Source organism: Phyllopteryx taeniolatus, unplaced genomic scaffold (genome assembly GCF_024500385.1).
Source record: "Phyllopteryx taeniolatus isolate TA_2022b unplaced genomic scaffold, UOR_Ptae_1.2 contig_26, whole genome shotgun sequence".
Taxonomy (NCBI): domain Eukaryota; kingdom Metazoa; phylum Chordata; class Actinopteri; order Syngnathiformes; family Syngnathidae; genus Phyllopteryx; species Phyllopteryx taeniolatus.
This window is the reverse complement of record NW_026903184.1, coordinates 384,716-405,547: the sequence shown is the minus strand read 5'-3', so window position 1 is coordinate 405,547 and position 20,832 is coordinate 384,716. Positions and strand designations below refer to the sequence as shown.

Here is a 20,832-nt window from a genome sequence, read left to right as displayed (position 1 = left end):
CGTAACATTAAACGTTCTGTTTTCTTTAGAACCTCTTCTTGGATTTGTCCATGAACTATTGCCATAATAAGGACGTTAATTCTTATCGTTCGTGTGTGTTTATGTCACCCTTAGTTTGTTGAGTCAGTTTACTGTTATGTTGCACTTAGTTGACTGCGGGATGTGTTCGACACAGTTACCTCCAGGTCAGTTCCAGAGTACATTAAAAGAAGTAAAGCTAGGGGCTACTGCGCAACTCTATCCGCTGTGTAAGATGCTAGCTTGTTGTTCCGGTAATTGCTCAAAAATGTCTTTTGAAAGACAAAAGTGCCTCCATTTTCCTTGTGCGATACGTCAGCGCCACAGTATGCAATTTCAAAGTCACATAGAGCCGCAGCAGAAGGGTGAAAGAACCACATGCGGCTCCAGAGGTACGGGTTGCTAGGCATAGAGAAACTAGTAAGTCATTGTATTAGAGTCAGAGCAGAAAAAGCAGTATCTTCAACATGGCTCCAACACTTCTGTGTGGACGTCTGGTCTACACACAATTGACAGTCTCAGATGCTAACCACACAAATTCCTCACTGTAACCTGCCTATTATACGTCCAACACTACAAGTTCCCCCACCACTTGCTCCCTCTACAGCCCCACTCATGGGCCTCCAAAGCAGCGGGCCAAGGAAAAACAGGAAATTCCTATGCACTGTTCTCACTGCTTTGCTCACTCTTTCTTTCTCACAAATACAAATGTAAACATTATATCTCTCTGTCTTTGCACCTCCCTTACCAACAGCTCTGCCAAACTACGACTCACGTCTCTCCTGAGTTTTCTCTGTACACATCTACAATACAGACACACAAGCAGGTATGGGGAAGAGGAACTGAGGTTTTCCGTCCCGTTGTATGGGATGAGTATGTGTGAGAGAGCGAAAGAGACCTAGGTTTCCAATGAAATGTGTCAGCCCAGACCAAAACGTGCCGGGATGAGCCTGAAACAGCTCCATAGCTCCTCCTGTTTCAGCATTTGTGAATGATACGTCTATGGTATGTGGGGTGACTTCCCTACAAGTTGCATCCACCTCATTTCATTAGTCAGATGCCAACGCTACATCCTTTTTCTTTGCCTGTATTATTGCGATATGGAAAAAAAAGTCAATTCTTCTGCATAAATCATGAGGTCATTCTGCTATCCAGAATATCCAAGGACATATTCTAAATATCCAAGGACATATTGTGCCACATTTTATATTTATTTATTTATTTGCCGATCACCACTTGCATCAAGTATTTAATTTACTACATACAGTCCGCAATAGTATTTTTTTTCTATCAGTCAATTTCTAATGCTGTGAATGACCACAAATGTATAGTATAGGAACAATGACAAGAGAATATGCTATAGTCAGCAATTAACTATAATTAAAATTTGAAAAAAAAATTATTTGTTTGAGCCTGAAAAACAAATAAATGGCAATTTTAAAATTGGCAGTCATCATGCTGTGTAGTTTTAGCATCAATGCTTCAACAATAATAAAACATTTACAGTATAGTGTATATACCGCCTATTGGGGACCAATATAAGGTATCTATAATCTATAAAGTTAGAGAATTAATACTAGATTACCTTGTCTTCCAAACTTTTAGGCATTTGTCATTTTCCTACAGTTTATGCAATTTATGGTGAATAAAATGTTAAGAACTGTATTTGCTTCATTAAGAACTGTATTTGCTTGCATAATAATTTGGATTTTATTGATGAGTAGTGCTGACAACAAAGTGCATTGCCTCCCAGGTGGAAGAACGGCGTATTTAAAAGATGGTTTTGTGCTTCAGTTAGCGCTGACGGTTTTCGACAGAAGAAAAAGTCCCAAATTAAGTTTGAAATTATGGAATTGTATGTGTTAGTGCTAGACCAGTGATTCTTAACTTGGGTCCGATCGAAATCCAGGGGTTCAGTGAGTCAGTCTCAAGGGTTCGACGGAGGACAAGACAAATGCAGTGTATGGGTGCGTCCGTAAAAGCCTTGTCACACTGCATTTATCAGGGCGCAGCGCACCACTGATGAACCCATTACTTGGGTACTGTATGTGCCGTGAAGACGTGCCGACGCATGGTTGCGTTGTGTCGCGCAGCGAGGTCAAGATGGCCGTTTGACGTCAAGGTGCCGCGCCTGGAGTTGAGTTAATAGTGACGTTGCTGTGGTGTCAGTCAATAGGAGAAAGGCTGGCGGAGTGATTTCAGAGTGCTGACAGCGAAACACAGACATGAATAGATGCATTACTAGATACGTGGCAAACATGTTGGGGAGGTCGACGTTCCCATCAAAAGGGTGCCGCCTAGACTCAGCTTAGCATCGCCATATGCCCGCATCGTAAAGGGGCGTGTTGTATCTGCCTATCTATGACAGCAATAGACCAACAAGTGGGAAAAGCATCCGTCCTACCTTAACCTCTTCCAAATATGAGCAAACTCGCATTGAATGTATTTTAGCGAAAAATCATATTCCGAGGATTATAGAAATAAAAACAAAGGAACATACTTTGTTGTGAAAACGGTATAAGTGGCACTGCCAACGGGAAAGACAACAGTAAAATTGACATTCATTTAGAGTAATTTTTCCTTGAGTTGAAATGTTTTTGTTTTGTTGGGTTTGTGTGAAATTTATGTTTTGTTGGGTTTGTTCTTTCAACACAGTGCTTCTGTGGGGAATAGATGAGTTGTTAATTTTTTGCACAAATAAAATACTGTACCTGTTTTGAATTTGAATATATATACCTGTATATTTTCCTAATTAGAAAGGGTTGCATGAATGCGCATATGAAACTTGCGGTGTTCAGTATCTCCAACAAGGTTAAGAACTACTGTGCTAGACAAACAAACTGGTGCAGAAAAGAAATCTATCCATCTAATAATTCTAGGGAAGCCAGCAACCGGGAATGGGAGCAAGGGAATTGGATGTATCTGCTCATTCTGCATAACACTGTGTTTAAAACGTCGGACAAATTTTATTGATCTATTTACTTTTTAAAATATCTGTAGCACTTTGAGATTTATGAATGTAAAGTGCAATACAAATACAAATCATTATTATCAAATATTTGAGACTAGGGGTGGAACGGTTCACAAAATCCAGGGTTCGGTTCGTATCTCGGTTTTGTGGTGACAGTTGTCGGTTTGGTATACAATGAAAATTATTTATGTCTTGTGTATTTTATAGTATTATTATTTTAATTAATGAGAAATATATTTTTAATCATCTATCTTTGCCTCCAGTGTTTTGTGACAGACAAAACAATTAAATGCTCTTACATTGGACGGCAAAAGATACAATAAAGCTGTCTTGTTGCTACTCATACGACAGAATAAATTTGTTTTCTGCAAATATATCAGCTTTGTGTTCAACTGAACAAGCTCAAATTCCACACTGAGTAAAGTACATTTGTGACTAAACTACACAAGATTTCAGTATTCATACATGGATCTCGTTTGATGTGTGTCCTGCGTCTGAGACGCACAAAAATGAGCAGGGACACGCATAAAGTATAATCAATCTGGATCCATAGACGCAAAGCATGGCTTAAGGCCCGCTCTACATATGTGTGTGTGTTGCTTAAGAGCTTCTACACACACAGCTAATCAAAGGAGGAATCCACTAAAACTACGAATCCTGTCTTGGTGCTACCCAATCAGAGTAGGGCGGATTATGGTTTACTAAATAAAATGGACACAAACGTTTTTTCTGGGCTCGATACATTTTCAATGTGGTCACAGCTGGCGCGTGGCTCACCACACAGCAAGCCGTTGGCAGAACAGCGTTGGTTCCATAGATGCACACAACTGGGACACTTTGGGAAAGTTAACTATTTATTACATTTGCTAGCCTGCGAGCTAATGAGATAGTGAACTAAGGAGCTGAACAGCTCGCTCTGGCTTGCTCAGTCGTGGCAACATCGTTTAAAACAGAGGTCACTAACTGGCGCGTCCAGACCCAGGAGCATTCCCATGCGGACCCACACCATGGCTAAAAAAGAATGCTATGATTCAAGACGGCGACACGGTGGACGACTGGTTAGAGCGTCTGCCTCACAGTTCTGAGGACCGGGGTTCTGTGTGTAGTTTGCATGTTCTCTCCGTGCCTGCGTGGGTTTTCTCCGGGCACTCCGGTTTCCTCCCACATCCCAAAAACATGCATGGTAGGTTGATTGAAGACTCTAAATTGCCCATGGGTGTGAATGTGAGTGCGAATGGTTGCTTGTTTGTATGTGCCCTGCGATTGGCTGGCAACCAGTTCAGGGTGTACCCCGCCTCCTTCCCGATGATAGCTGGGATAGGCTCCAGCACGCCCGCGACCCTAGTGAGGAGAAGCGGCTCAGAACATGGATGGATGGATGATTCAAGACTTCTATTTTAAGCAGCGCAACATTACAGGCTTTATGGGAGGGATAAACCATACTGACCAATCACATGTGAGTTCAGCCACCACCTTCAGCCAATCAAATCTGCATCTAATCACTGATTGTGCACAGCCCAGACAGAGACAAGGAGAAATGTTGGAGGGGAGAAAGAAAGAGACTCAGCATGTAAGTTGATTTAAAGATGGAGGAAGATCAGAAAATGATAGATAAAGGAAGAGAACATTTGGAACAAATGGTGTGTAGCGAATATGTATTAAATAAGAATTTTAATTAATTTAGAAGGAAACGATGAGTTGGAAGCGGCGCCTGCGTCACTTCTGGTTTATCGTAATTTTAAATTACAGCGTTATGAATCAAGCTATTTGATATATATGAGGGGCACCATGTCGCTTTTTGTGTGAATAAAATTTAGGCGAAGCGACAAGAAACCTGGTTATCAGTCTCTTATTCGGAAGGTGGCTACACCCAGAGGTTTTTGTCCCAAACCCAAACCCAAACACACACACACACACACACCACACACACACACACACACACACACACACACACACACACAATGCAAGTAGTGAATTTTAGAGATGCTCTGCAACCGGGGATCGTCCGATGTGTCCTCGCCACCTCTGGTGAGCTGGCATCTTGCCTGGCCCGGTCGTCGGCAAGTTGGTCGTGGGAGACAAAAGGCTTCAGGGTGAGACCAAAAAAAGCTCTCTGGACACAGCTCCGGCCCTTTTTAGGGCCGGAGCGAGACAAAAAGGGGGGGGATTTACCCCCCCCCCCCCTCCTTTTCTACCACTTTCGCGAGAGGGGGCTGGACCGCCTTTTGCCGTTATTTTTCCATTTTAGGATTATTTTGTGGTTTAAAACCAGTGGAATAAAATATTAATTATTGGATTTAAGATAATGAGACCATTTCCTCACCTTGCATTGTTCCACGCTCATCCTTTTTAATACCTGTAATGAATGTTTCAAATGTTGTGTGGTGTGGAGATCATTACTATTTTCCACGTGACATTTGTGGTGTGGGGTGGAACATTTCATCTGGTTCAGTTAAAAGATTTGACGTTAGACATTCAAGTTTGCAGCAGTACAGTCACTACTGGCGTTCATTTAAAGGTCTTAAAATATTAACTCCCAGTTGAGTCCGCCACAGACAGTCTTATGAACCCATGTCTGTAGTGTCGTTCGTTGCCCGTGGGTGTCGCTGTATCCTGTTCATACTCCCAAGTGGTGGTACTCAACAGGGTGGAGGCCCCTTTGTTGGTGCAATCCTTCGACTGGCGGGAAGTTAATTAACTTAGCGTCCGGGGGCGAAATCGGCATCCTCCGGTCACCGCTTTGAAGCGCCAGGCTGCCGTAATTCACTTAGCGACGGCATGGCAAAGCAAATGTCTGTGTCTTGTTTTTGATGGTTTATGCCTGTTGATTCGTTTAACGTCTGCATGCGAAGTTTCGTCTCGCCAGTCCATATTTATCTACCTCGGTGGGGAGTGGCGGTAGTGCGAGGCTGGGGTGCAGGGTGGCATCTTTGCGCGTGTCTGCTACAGGTGCTTAAAATGAAACGGCCAGAGTCATTTTTGTTTGTACTTCTCAGTGGCAAGTTCCCACTGGGGCACTTACAAGTACATATAATATGTACAACACCATTATAAAACAAAACAAAGGTTTTGAATAAACATAACCTCCAAAACGGTTCAGATGTTGAGATTTTGTTAAATTACAATCTGTAAAATTATTTGAGAATTCACTATTATGCTGTGGCACGGTGGACAACTGGTTCGAGCGTCAGCCTCACAGTTCTGAGGAGCGGGGTTCAATCCCCGGCCCCACCTGTGTGGAGTTTGCATGTTCTCCCCGTGCCTTCGAGGGTTTTCTCCGGGCACTCCGGTTTCCTCCCACATCCCAAAAACATGCATGGTAGGTTAATTGCTGACTCTAAATAGTCCGTAGGTGTGAATGTGAGTGCGAATGGTTGTTTGTTTGTATGTGCCCTGCGATTGGCTGGCAACCAGTTCAGGGTGTACCCCGCCTCCTGCCCGATGATAGCTGGGATAGGCTCCAGCACGCCCGCGACCCTAGTGAGGAGAAGCGGCTCAGAAAATGGATGGATGGATGGACTATTATGCTCTAATATCATTAATTTAGTGGCATAAAAAAACACCAACGATACTATCGTTTATCATCCTAAAAAAATGTGCTATTGTGGCAGGCCTAAACACAATATATTGAGAGAGATTAAGAGCAATGGATATCACAAAAAATATTGTATAAACTGTATAAAAAAAATAGAGTAAGAACTGTAATAAAAATATGCCATATAGCAGCAACGCAAGAACCATGACATAGCAGAGGATTACTGTATCTGTATTCCGTAATGATATGTTGCAGGGACTCATTGTTCCAGGGCTGGGACTCATTATTTCCATGAAATTTGAATCCTGGGGCTTATTTAGTTACTGGGGCTTGCATAGTTTCAAGTGTAAAATGATCTATGTTCATACATCTTATATTTGGTGGTTAACCGGGAACATTTTCAAACGTAAAATAGGTGCCTTGGCTCAACAAAGGTCTACTGATCATACGTCAATGGGCTTGGCTTATTCATAAAGTTCACTCTATAAACTTCATCTTTATGTGACTAGCAGCATTGATATACTGTATGCTTCCAATCAGGTCCAAAAACAGATCATTTTACACTTGAGACTATGTGAGTCATGGAACGCACATGTCATGGAAACAATGAGTCCCAGACCTGGAACAATGAGTCTCTGCAATTTATCATCACGGAAAACAGATACAGTAATCCTCCGCTACATCATGGTTCTTGATTGGCGGTCCCACTATATTGCAGAGTTTTATTAAAGTTGTTACTCTACCTTTTATACTGTTTGTAAAATATTTTTGTGACCATTGCTCTTGCTCTCTCAATATATTATGTGTTTAGGCCTGCCACAATAGCAAATTTTTTAGAACGGTATATTTGCCCAAAAACTTTCATAATAAACGATCGTACCGTTGAAGGTTTTTTTCAATGCCATTTATACAATGATAATGAGGATAATAAAGAATTGTACAAATCTTACAAATTCTGCCCTGGTGATCAAGCATATGAGCACAACTGTATAATGTTCTCTCATTTACTAAATTAAAGTAGGGCTGCATTTCACAGTAAGAGCAAGTCAATAAAAAGAGAAAGTTATATGTGCTCAAATAAAGTGCTTAACTTAAGAAAATAAAGTCTGAGTTTCCCCTTTTTTGTTTGGAATCTTGACACAACAGCAGGGCTTGAGACTGCGACCAAAATGGTCGCATATTCAACCCTTTTTTCATTATGTGGAAGTAAAAATTTCATCGTAATGCACTTGCGCGAGTGCATGTTTTAATGCGAGCCTCGTGCGTGGCACTCAGTGCTCGTGGTGGGCCCCCCTCGATCGTCTGGCGAGGAGATGCATATTCAAGCTATCTGCTTCTCATGTAAAACACTACCTGTATAGTTAAATATTTTGTTGTAGGTTTGTAAGGCTGAGAAGCGCTAGTAGCACGCAACACTGGCCTTATGTGTCGCGAGTTTTAAATTATGTCTCTCAGTGTGTACAATTTCACACACCATCACCAGACCGTGTCATGAGTCTCAATCGCCACACTATAAAACATGAGGTGTTTGTCTAATTTAAAGTAACAATTTACAGATATTTGTGACTTTATCTCTACTTAGCTAGATAAGTCCTGTGAAATAGCTTCAAAATATCAGTGGAAATAGTTATCCTTTCTTTTTTAAACTGAGCCAACACCTAATTTTTACAGCGTGCAGCTAGTGGCTAGGGTCCCTCAAGTTTCATCATGTATGATTCGTATTGAGTAGGTAGGGATTTTGTTAACAATTCATTATTGTTTCACTGCATGATTTCAAATACAAATTTTCCAGTGTTTTTTTTTAGTGTAATATGTTATATAAGCCTACTTTTGGCCCAACCTGTCTATAAAATAATTGACTTGTGTTGTCAGCCACTGCTTGTTGTAGACAAACCTCTTTCCAGGAAAATATCTTGCAATTATCATACTGTATCTTGAGTTACTGTCAATCTTTGCTTCATAAAACTATGGTTTGCTAATTAAGAGGATTAATCATTAGCATGCATGGTCATGCTGTACCTCCCCAAAAAAGGGTGTAACCAAATCATGTGTAATGCGACCAACTGAAAACGTTGGCTGCACCAGTGCTACCAGTGCAAAAGTTTGTGTAGCGCCCTAAACAGTTAAGTCTCAAACAATTTCACATATTTTAGTTTAACAAATCTTTTAGAAGAAGAAGAAGAAGAAGAAGAATCATCTTTTATTGTCATGAACATGCATGCATGCACACGAAATTTGTTCTCTGCATTTAACCCATCACAGTGAACACATACACATGTTAGTGGAACACACTGGAGCAGGGGGCAGCTGAAGCGCCCGGGGAGCATTTCGGGGTATCAGTGTCTTGCTCAAGGACACCACAGCCGTGAGTCCGGGGGATGTTGGCGGATGGTCCAGTCGGGGTTTTGAACCTAGGTCCCCCACGGTGGCAGGCGATGATCTTAACCATTGGGCCACGGCTGCCCAATGGTTAAATCTTAACAATTGAACCGTTTTAGAGGTTGTTTGTGCAAAACCTTTGTTTCATGATGATTTTTCACATAGATGCACTTTTAATAAGTGCTCCCAGTGGGAACTTGCCACAGAGAGGTATAAACAAAAATGCCACATTTTGAGCGCCGTTTGTTCGAAATGTTTTCTTCCTTTATCAGTCATTTTATGATCTTTTCTCATCGTTAACTCAACTTACAAGCTGAGTCTCTTTCTCTCTCCCCTGCTACGTTTCTCCTCGTCTCTGTCTGGGCTGCGCGCAATCAGTGATTACGCCCAGATATGCAGATTTGATTGGCTGAAGGGGGTACCTGAACTTGCATGTGATTTGGTCGGTACGGGTCATCACTACCCTTGTATGTCGCCACAATAGAGCAAGCCAGAGCGAGCTGTTTAGCTCCCTAGCTAGTTAGCACACAGGCTAGCAAACTTAATAAATAGATACTTTTCCCGTAAGTGTCCCAGTTGTGTAGATCTATGGAGCCAACGCTCGCTGCGTCATGAGCGGCGTGCCGGATGTTACCACAACAATGAAAATGTATTTTTTTTAAATTTGCGAGTCTGTAAGCATTGCTGTGCATCTGTGGTCGCAGATTCACCATGCTTTATGACTCCCTGCTCATTTTTGTGCATCTCAGATGCAGGACGCACGTCAAACGAGATTGCTGCATAAATATTGGGCCATGAACACAACTGTCATCTTTTGGCTCTAAACACCACCACTTTGGATTTGAAATGAAACGAACAAGATGTGCTTGATACAGACTTTCAGGTTTAGCTTTAAGTATTTACATCCAAATCAGGTAAACAGTGTAGGAATTACAACTGTTCGAGTTTGTGCCTCCCACATTTTCAAGGCTAGCTCGATACATGCTTGAATTGCGTATCCTTGGGTGAAGCAAAGTTTACGTGTTAATCAAAACACCTCAGTCAGTCATGAACATTATAGCGATATTACTTCTGTGGTACTTCTTGGAGAAACTTGTTGCCTGAGTCGCTTCGATCGGCAAGGGGAGGGTCGTTGGCGTGGACGGATATGAGTGGGACGGGACGTCGCGCTTTGGTGCGGCCAAGCCGAGAAACCAGAGAACTAGCGTTGGAGAGAGAAAGCTGCAGAAGTACCATTGTAAAATTAGTGCTCCCGGATCTCTATATGTTCTCTCCAACGCAATCTCTTGTGACGCTCACCGTGAAATATGATTGGCTGCTGCATCGCTGGAGGGTTTAACGCAGATGACGTGCTCGCGCCAACATTTTGGTTAACTTGCTACTGTGCTGTGGCCTGATACTGTCGCCTCATTGGTAAATGAGGGAAAAAAAAGTAAAGTTGCGCATGTTATGACCCGACCGGAACACAGGCGGACCGAACTGAAAAGTCCAAACAAACCATTTTTTCAAAAACTGTTCCCTCCCTATTTAAGACCGCATGACAATGCATGTTTGTACATTATGATGTTGCAGACCTTGGTCTGGAGAAATCTTCCTGAACTGTACCTCTTTAACTTTCAAAGGAGAACCCCTGGTGTTGGGTATAATTAAGATACCTAAAGAGAGAGAGAGAGACCTATAACTTAGTGGCTTGTTATTGTTGTAATTCATTTGTACATATTTTATTTCTCACTATATGTCATTCTAGTTCATACTATTCATCCTTATTTTCCATTTGTTGTTGTTTTGGAAGAAATCATGTGGTTCCAATACCTCATAGTAGGGTGTGCATGGTCCTTTATGAGTTACCATGACGTTCCTTGCTTGATAAAGTGTTTAAATGATGGCATTTTCAAAGTGACATCAACTTTTATCTACAACCCCAATTCCAATGAAGTTGGGACGTTGTGTTAATCATAAATAAAAACAGAATACAATGATTTGCAAATCATGTTCAACCTATATTTAGTTGAATAAACTACAAAGACAAGATATTTAATGTTCAAACTGATAAACTTTATTGTTTTTAGCAAATAATCATTAACTTGGAATTTTATGGCTGCAACACGTTCCAAAAAAGCTGGGACAGGTGGAAAAAAAGACTGAGAACGTTGAGGAATGCTCATCAAACACCTGTTTGGAACATCCCACAGTTGAACAGGCTAATTGGGAACAGGTGGGTGCCATAATTGGGTATAAAAGGAGCTTCCGTGAATTGCTCAGTCATTCACAAGCAAAGATGGGGCAAGGTTCACCTCTTTGTGAACAAGTACGTGGGAAAATAGTCGAACAGTTTAAAGACAATGTTCCTCAACGTACAATTGCAAGGAATTTAGGGATTTCATCATCTACAGTCCATAATATCATCAAAAGGTTCAGAGAATCTGGACAAATCCAACATTGAATGCCCGTGACCTTCGATCCCTCAGGCGGCACTGCATCAAAAAACGATATGTGTAAAAGATATCACCACATGGGCTCAGGAATACTTCAGAAAACCAATGTCAGTAAATACAGTTCGGCGCTACATCCGTAAGTGCAACTTGAAACTCTACTATGCAACGCAAAAGCCATTTATTAACAACGCCCAGAAACACCGCCGGCAATTCTGGGCCCGAGCTCATCTAAGATTGACTGATGCAAAGTAGAAAAGTGTTCTGTGGTCCGGCAAGTCCACATTTCAAATTTTTTGAGGGAAATTGTGGACGTCGTGTCCTCTGGGCCAAAGAGGAAAAGAACCATCCGGACTGTTATGGACGCAAAGTTAAAAAGCCAGCATCTGTGATGGTATGGGGTTGTGTTAGTGCCAATGGCATAGGTAACTTACACATCTGTGAAGGCACCATTAATGCTGAAAGGTAAATACAGGTTTTGGAGAAACATATGCTGCCATCCAAGCAATGTCTTTTTCATGGACGCCCCTGCTTATTTCAGCAAGACAATGCCAAACCACATTCTGCACGTGTTAGAATAGCGTGGCTTTGTAGTAAAAGAGTGCGGGTACTAGACTGACCTGCCTGCTGTCCAGACCTGTCTCCCATTGAAAATGTGTGTCGCATTATGAAGCGTAAAATACGACAACGGACACCCCGGACTGTTGAACAGCTGAAGCTGTACATCAAGCAAGAATGGGAAAGTATTCCACCTAGCTTGCAAATCATTGTATTCTGTTTTTATTTATGTTTAACACAACGTCCCAACTTCATTGGAATTGGGGTTGTAGTTGTCTCTTTATTATCCTCTTCCAGTTAGTCTGACTCACCTGTCTCCCCTGCTTGGGGCCTGCTGGTGTGCTGCTACTGCTGCTGCTGCGAGGTGTGGGTCCCAGGAGGCCACTGCTGCCCAGCAGGCCCAGCCTTGCTCCTGGTAAGCTCCTAGACGGCATCTGGAACTGCCGAAGACTTCTACGTGCCATAACACTGCTCCCAACACAGCTTGTGGTGGGAAGAGAGTTGGACTGGCCGAATCCACGACTGCTACAGGACAAAATGTGAACTAATTTATTTACTTGTCCCATTTATGGGGTTCATTGAAAAATCAAATCACTGCACACAGTGCTCAATACACAATATCTACCTTCTCTGTGGTCGGTAACCTGCAATGTCAAGGAGTGTTTTTCTCGGAATGGATCTGAACAGCCTCTGAACCTGTTGTTTCCATGACAACAGCCGCTTCTTCTGAGTCTCACTAAAGGACTGATGGGCAAGGGAAGACAAGAGAGTTCAGTAGACCGCACGACACTGGCAGTGAAACAGAAAGTGAGCTCTTCGTCGGACATCATTCAAAACAACGGAAATTTACAAAAATTATGTACTAACAGAACCAACACTGAAACAAATCAAACCATGTTGGATGTTTAAATCCTGTTGTTGATCCCTTTTGTGTTACCGATGTGTATTTTAAAGGATAGTGTGTACCTCATGTATAAGACACTTGTCAATAAGTTGTAGGTAGGAGCTGATGTTGTCCTCATCTGACCTCGACACCAGTAGCTGAGTGCAAACTGAGATAAAGATTGGAAATTATAAACTTTGTTGCTGATAATTTCTTAAACTTAATTTTATTGAACAGCTGTGTCATCAGCTCACCTTTGCCCATAACACGGGTAAATTGGCTTGGTAGATCCCCCTCTGCAATGACACTTGAGCTTGCCTCAGCCTCTCCACCTCCAGTGAGGTGGGACCCAGGTGCAGAACTTTTGGAATCTGGGTTCAGGGGAGGGCGCTGTAACGAAGTCTCCTTGCCTCCACTGAATGCCTTGATAGGTGTCATGATCATCTGATGAAGTTCTTGCAATGGTACACGCAGATTACTGCCCTCTAATACCTGTACATCCTGGTGGTGAGAAGCGATACAAAGGAAAGATATGCAGGGGAAAAAAATATTTGACTCAATTTTTAAGAACATCTGACAAAATGTCACTATCATTTGCTACTTCATTTGTGTACAAAGGTTTTTCTGTCCACATGTATCTTATAAACCTATCCAGTAAACAGGTACATAACTTCATAATATAAAGCAACGAAAGTCTTACTAGCGACAATTCGTGTGGGAACGTATTTTGAAATGGGACTTTGCGGAAAAGGTTGAGCCTGACTTTAGGTGTGGTGTGCCCTTAAGACTCTTGTTATTGATTTAGCCTGATGAATGGGAAGGGGTTTTAGTGGGAATCCCACCTGTTTTGGAACGCGTGTATAATGTTTTCCTTTTATTTGGTGTCATCTAGTGGCAATTTGAGTTACTGTAGCAGTTCTGTGACTTTCTTTGTTTGATGACGTCATCAATGCAAGTTTTCTGTGAACCGCACAAGCAGACGGCTGTCACTATAATTCATCCCCCATGAGGTGGTTTGAAGTCATTGTCGGGATGTATTATTGTTCATAATGTGTTTCGAGGATAATAGAAGGAACATTTAGAATATGTTTGAATAGAATACTTAAGTGTAAAGACACAATTAAGGTATGGAAATGTTTTGCATTAGGATTTTCTGTGTAGGATTTTGCATATCACGTGAACATTTAAATGTGGAAGCTTATTATTTCCAATGGGAATGGAAAATGGCTGAAACTGGGCTCAAAGTTTAAAGACGAACAGAGTTCCCTATCTGCTATTTTATGTTTTTGTGACCTTTGTGTGTGGACAGACAAGAATGCATGATGACCCCAGCTTTGCCTTTGCAGCGGTCAACAGCAAATTACCAGGTCCAAACAAGCAAACACAAGAATGGAGAAACAGAGGCCTGTTGTTGTTCTTAAAACAGGCATTTTTTACAATACGTCAAATTCACCCATCAATTCTCCATCCGTCACAAGCGGGTCTACCTTTGAAAAAGATCTAGCAAAATGTGTTGCACAACAAACTGCACCCCTTGTTCAAATGCCCTGGCTTTCAGGAAAAGCCGATAGATGAAAGGAAGCATGGACTATGTTATAAGTGCTGCAAAGCATTCCATTTGGCAAGAAATTGTGAAGAAAACATCAGCTGAACAGAAAGTGGGAGTAAGACACATATTGTAGCCCTTCATGCCTGTCATGGGTGTGTGTTCCGGTTGTTGTCTGTCTCATACACACCTGCTCCTGAGAGCATCTTCACCACCTGTGCCTCGTTCACCCTAATTACCCCTTGCATTTAACCTCGTGTCTCATTCTTTCTAGTCGCCAGTTCGTTGTACCTTGTCGTCGCGTTCCAGCATTCCTTGTTTTCCACGTCACAGACTCACAGTAAGACTAGACCCTGTTCCGATTATCGACCCCGCCTTTTTGCCTCACGTTTTTGGATACTGTTGCCTTTTTTGGATTGCCTGCCTGTGTACCGACCTCTGCCCTTTTATTAAACCTCTCTTTTTGAAACTGTCCATTTGTTTTGGAGTCGTGCATTTTTGGGTCCTATCCTCTGTTCCGTTCATGACAATGCCGGACCAACTCCATGGTCTATAAACACAGAAGCCCATGCATCAGAGTATGGTGGAGATGGAGATAGTCTAACAAGCGATGTTGCTGTTTCCTCAACATGCACCGAGGTTTGCGGCCATAAAAACTCTACTGATCGATCTGCAGTCCAGGTGCATACAATCTTGGATGATCAAACCAATGGGTCTCTTGTACGTTCAGAGTTTTTCCACTATCTTTAACCTCCTAGGACCCGCTTCACCATACCCTCGAAAAACTTGTGGTGGAACATTGAAAACAGAAGGCAAACAGGTGCATAGGTTTGTCATGGAACTCATTGATGGCAGTATTACACTTCCATGACCAACACTGATTGAACGTAACGAGATCCCACTCGTTCGGAAATACCAACAAAAGAAGAGGCTATGTCACACACTCACTTGAAGCATTTTGCATTACATATCTCAAATATCGAGGAACAAGTCCCCATCATGTTACTGGGAAGACATACTGTTTAATTAGGGTTCACAAGGTCCGGGAGCAGGTGAATGGCCCACATGATGCACCCTTTGCACAGAAGTTGGATCTCAGTTGAGTGATTGTGGGATATATATGTGTCGGAGATGTACACAAGCCAGCAACTTTCTACTGAGAAATACAGTAGACAACCATCCATCCATTTTCTTCCGCTTATCCGAGGTTGGGTCCCGGGGGGCAGTAGCTTTAGCAGGGAAGCCCGGACTTCCCTTTCCCCAGCGACTTCATTCAGGTCTTCCAGGGGGATCCCTAGGGGTTCCCTGGCCAGCCGGGAGACATAGTCTCTCCAGGGTGTCCTGGGTCTTCCCCGGGGTCTCCTTCCAGTGGGACGTGCCCGGAACACCTCACCAGGGAGGCGTCCAGGAGGCTTCCTAATCAGATGCCCGAGAGCCAGCTCATCTGGCTCCTCTCAATGTGGAGGAGCAGCGACTCTACTCTGATCCCCTCACGGATGACCAACCTTCTCACCCTAAATCTAAGGGAGAGGGGAGGAAATTAATTTCGGCCGCTTGTATCCGGGATCTTGTTCTTTCGGTCACGACCCAAAGCTCGTGACCATAGGTGAGGGTAGATTGAACGTAGATTCATCCATCCATTTTCTGAGCCGCTTCGCCTCACTAGGGTCGCGGGCGTGCTGGAGCCTATCCCAGCTGTCATCGGGCAGGAGGCGGGGTACACCCTGAACTGGTTGCCAGCCAATCGCAGGGCACATAGAAACAAACAACCATTCGCACTCACAGTCATGCCTACGGGCAATTTAGAGTCTCCAATTAATGCATGTTTTTGGGATGTGGGAGGAAACCGGAGTGCCCGGAGAAAACCCACGCAGGCACGGGGAGAACATGCAAACTCCACACAGGCGGGGCCGGGGATTGAACCCGGGTCCTCAGAACTGTGAGGCTGACGCTCTAACCAGTCGGCCACCGTGCCACCTGAACGTAGATTGACCAGTAAATTGTGAGCGTCGCCTTTCGGCTTAGCTCTTTCTTCACCACAACGGACCGATACAAAGTCCGCATCACTGCAGACGCACCGATCCGCCTGTCAAGCTCCCGTTCCATTCTTCCCTCACTCGTGAACAAGACACCAATATACTTGAACTCCTCCACTTGGGAAGAATCTCATCCCTGACCTGGAGAGGGCACTCCACCCTTTTCCGACTGAGGACCATGGTCGCACATTTGGAGGTGCTGATTTCCAGAGGCACTGTCCCTGATGTCCACGCGATGTTGCAGAGTCATGTCAACCAGGACAGCCCTACAACAAACAGAGCTTTTAGGGACTTCGGGCAAATCTCATCCACCCCTGGGGCCTTGCCACCAAGGAGCTTTTTAACCACCTCGGTGACCTCAACCCCAGAGATCGGAGAGCCCGCCTCAGAGACCCGAGACTCTCCTTCCTCATGGGAAGGCGTGATGGTTTAATTGAGGAGGTCTTCGAAGTATTCTCCCCACCGACTCACAACATCCCGAGTCGAGGTCAGCAGCGCCGCATCCCCACTATACACAGTGTTGATGGTGCACTGCTTTACCCTCCTGAGACGCTGGCTGGTGGACCAGAATTTCCTCGAAGCCGTTCTCCATGGCCTCACCGAAGTCCTCCCACGTCCGCTTGGCCAGCCGGTACCCATCAACTGCCTCACGAGTCCCACAGGCCAAAAAGCCCCGATAGGATTCCTTCTTCAGGTTGACGGCATCCCTTACTGCTGGTTTCCACCAACGGGTTCGGGGATTGCCTTCACGAAGGGCACCGACCACCTTACGACCACAGCTCTGGTTGGCCGCCTCAGCAATGAAGGCACGGAACATGGTCCACTCGGACTCAATGTCCCCCGCCTCTCCCGGGACGTGGGTGAAGTTCTACCGGAGGTGGGAGTTGAAACTCCTTCTCACAGGGGATTCTGCCAGACCTGCTCGGCGCCTCTCATCGTGGGCAGACCCTCACGATACGTTTGGGCCTGCCAGGTCGGACTGGGATCCTCCCCCACCAATCTGAGCCAACTCACCACCAGTTGGTGATCAGTTGATAGCTTTGCCCCTCTCTTCACCCAAGTGTCCAAGATATGCGGCCGCAAGTCCGATGACACGACCACAAAGTCGATCATCGAACTGCAACCTAGGGTGTTCTGCTTGAACATGTTGTTCGTTATGGACAATCCCTGATGAGCACAGAAGTGCAATAACAGAACACCACTTGGGTTTCGATTGGGTGGCCGTTCCTCCCAATCACGCTCTTCCAGGTCTCACTGTCATTGCCCACATGAACATTGAAGTCCCCCAGCAGAACAATGGAGTCCCCAGCTCTCCAGCACCCCCTCCAAGGACTCCAAAAAGGGTGGGTACTCTGAACTGCTGTTTGGTGCATCGGCACAAACAAGAGTCAGGACCCGTCCCCCCCACCCGAAGGCGGAGGGAGGCTACCCTCTCGTCCACCGGGGTGAACCCCAATGTACAGGCGCTGAACCAGGGGGCAATAAGTATACCCACACCTGCTCGTCCCCTCTCACTGTGGGCAATACCAGAGTGGAAAAGAGTCCAACCCCTCTCAAGAGCACTGGTACCAGAGCCCAAGCCGTGTGTGGAGGCGAGCCTGACTATATGTAGTCGGAACTTCTCGACCTCACACAACAGCTCGGGCTCCTTCCCTGCCGGGGATCGAATCGCCAAGGTCCCTGCCTTCGGCCATCGCCTAACTCACATTGCACCCGAACCCCTATGCCCCCGCCCACAGGTGGTGAGTCCATGGGAAGGGGGACCCACGTTACCCTTTCGAGCTGTGCCCGGCCAGGCCCCATGGGTGCAAGACCTGTTTGCCATGAGTGACCCTGCCAGGAGCAAAAACCCTGAGACAACTTAGCTCCTAGGATCATTGGGACACACAAACCCCTCCACCACGATAGGGTGACAGCTCAAGGAGGGGGCCTCTTTCCCTCTTCCAAATAAGGGTTGCGCTTTCAGCACAACACACGATGTACTTGACTATGATATGTTTCAGACAACAAAGGATGATAACAAGGAAGCTTGTTCTATAGAGGACATTATGTTCCTCGACATTATGAGTAGAAATGTCTACACGGATGACAGAAACGCCTGGGTAGCACCACTTACAATTCAGGAACCCATGACCTTGGCTTCCTAATAACTATACAAAGGCCATCCAACGCCTCACCTCACTGCAAGGATCTTTCAAAACAAACCCTGAAATGAAAAAAACAATTTGTCACATTCATGAAGAACATCTTTCAAAGTGGTCAGGTGGAGGAAGCTCCCCCACTAAAACCTGGAGAAAAACATTGGTACTTCCCATTGTTCGGTGTTTAGCAACCCAGAAAACCGTCTCAAATCAGAGTTTTTTTTTTTTACTCCAGTGCGAAACATAAGGGCCTCTCCTTTAACCAGGTGCTTTTGACAGGACCACATCTGAACAACAACCTTGTGGGTGTCCTGCTCTGGTTCCGTAGAGAGTCAATTGCTTTTACCATGGACATTCAACAAATGTTCCACAACTTCATGGTACAGCCTGAAGATTGCGATCTGCACTTTCTGAGATTTCTTTGGTTCAGAGATAATGACCCAGAAAAGGAGATTGTGGCGTATTGGATGAATGTCCACATCTTTGGAAACAGCCCGTCCCTGATTGTGGCTATTTACTGCTTAAGGAGAGCGGCATGTGAAGTTCAGGAGGATCATGGGAAAGATGCAACGCAGTTTGTTGAAAGAGACTTTTATGTGGCTGATGGTTTCAAGTCCCTTTGACCACCACCGCTTCGAAGCAATCGGTCTGCTCAAAAGACGCAGGAGATGTTGGCTTCTTCTAATCTCAGGTTGCACAAGTTAGTGTCCAACAGTAAGCAGGTCATGAAAGCATTTGCATCTGAGGATCATGCTGTCAACCTATAGGACCTGGACCTACTGTAACTTCTGATGAGTTGCCAGTACAGCACGACCTGGGATTAGTTTGGGACTTGGAGTCTGACTCGTTCACCTATAATGTCAAAAATGAGGGAAAGCCGTTTACGCGACGAGTAGGGCTCTCTACTGTTAACAGCCTATACAATCCTTTGGAGTTTGTCACTTCCGTGACTATTCAAGGAAAAGTCCTCCTCAGACAACTCACCACAGACTGTGCGGACTGGGATGCTCCACGAGCTGCTAAGAAGGAGAAGTTATGGGTCAGTTGGAGAGAGTTGCAGAACCTGAAGATCCCCATACCTTACACTTATCTGTCACCATCGACAGCCAAACGAACAGCGCTGCGTATTTTTGCAGAAGCCTCTGAGGGAGTAGTTGCCGCTATTGCATACATGAAAATAGTGAATAGAGAAGGAAAATTCCGCACTGGGATGGTCTTGAGCAAAGATAGACTCGCCCCAGCCCTGAGCACTCTATTCCACGCTTGGAGCTTGCAGTGGATCTGGTTGAACTCATCATTTCAGAAGTAGTTGTCAGGTTTGATGCAGTTATGTTCTACAATAGCATGGTAGTCCTCTGGTACATTTACAATGAGAAAAGGTTTTTTCGAGTACACAGAATCCGATGAAGTACACTACGTCAACAGTGGCAATACGTTGACACTCTGAGCAAAACCCTGCTAACATTGCAACAAGGTCTATTGCAGTTAAGTTGAGCACCAGCATGTGGTTCAGGGGGCCAGCATTTTTGTCTCAGCCAGAAGAAACAGTACCAACGAATGAGCTCTTAGAACCCGAACATGACCCTGTGCTACGGCCCAAAATTACAACACTACTTATCTTGGTGTGTACAGATCTGGGATCTCAGCGTTTCTGCTGCTTCTCAAGTTGGAGCAATCTCATAAGGGCAGTTGGCATTTTGGTTCACATCGCTCAGTGTTTCAAGATGAGAAAGGAAAACACCATTGGAGGGTGCGAAAAATGGCATCCATGTCGGGCACATTTGTTGGCAGAAGTTGTGAATCAAACCTTAAGAATTATCATTAAAACGGTTCAGCATGAGGCTTATGAGAAAGAGCTACAGTGCCTAACACCAGGTGCTAACATTCTGAAGAGTAGCCCACTTTGGTCTCTAGATCCCTTCCTCTACAAAAATGGTCTACTGACTTGCTGTGTCATGGTCTGTGTTTTGGTTTGGGTTGTTTAGTTTTGTTCCATGTTTTCCTGTGTTCCTTGTTTGTCGTGTGCTCATTAGGTTGTTGTGTCCACCTGTTCTCGTCTACTTTGTGTTGACCAATCAGCTCTCTCTAGCCACTCGTCTTGTCCAGGTGTTCCTCGTTGTCTCGTCAATTTGTTTGTATTTAGTTCCCTGGTTTCTTTCAGTTCTCGTCGGTTCATTGTCGTTGTCACATGTCTTGCCATGTCATAGTCGCCAGTTGTTTTTGTCATAGTCGCCAGTTGTTTTTGTCATAGTCGCCTGTTGTTTTTGTCATAGTCGCCAGTTGTTTTTGTCATAGTCGCCTGTTGTTTTATCATTGTGATTAAATATTATTAT

The 20,832-nt window shown here is 44.4% G+C and overlaps 1 protein-coding gene across 8 annotated transcripts in view; it reads right to left on the bottom strand.

Moving 5' to 3' along the window:
* samd4a (sterile alpha motif domain containing 4A) overlaps positions 1 to 20,832 on the bottom strand; it is a 234,686-nt gene that overhangs the window by 70,452 nt on the left and 143,402 nt on the right. For 4 of the 8 annotated variants that reach the window (XR_009787090.1, XR_009787088.1, XM_061765130.1 and 1 more), the window contains 4 exons: positions 13,031 to 13,277; positions 12,860 to 12,945; positions 12,519 to 12,637; positions 12,205 to 12,418 (listed from right to left, as the gene is read on the bottom strand). Coding sequence is in view for 5 of the 8 variants with exons in the window: in XM_061765130.1 (XP_061621114.1) it covers positions 12,205 to 12,418; positions 12,519 to 12,637; positions 12,860 to 12,945; positions 13,031 to 13,277 (666 nt within the window). In the remaining 3 variants the exon portion in view is untranslated. Of the gene's footprint in view, positions 1 to 8,704; positions 9,001 to 12,204; positions 12,419 to 12,518; positions 12,638 to 12,859; positions 12,946 to 13,030; positions 13,278 to 20,832 lie in introns of those variants that run through there. The other 4 variants (XR_009787089.1, XM_061765129.1, XM_061765131.1 and 1 more) reach the window with 2 other exon arrangements.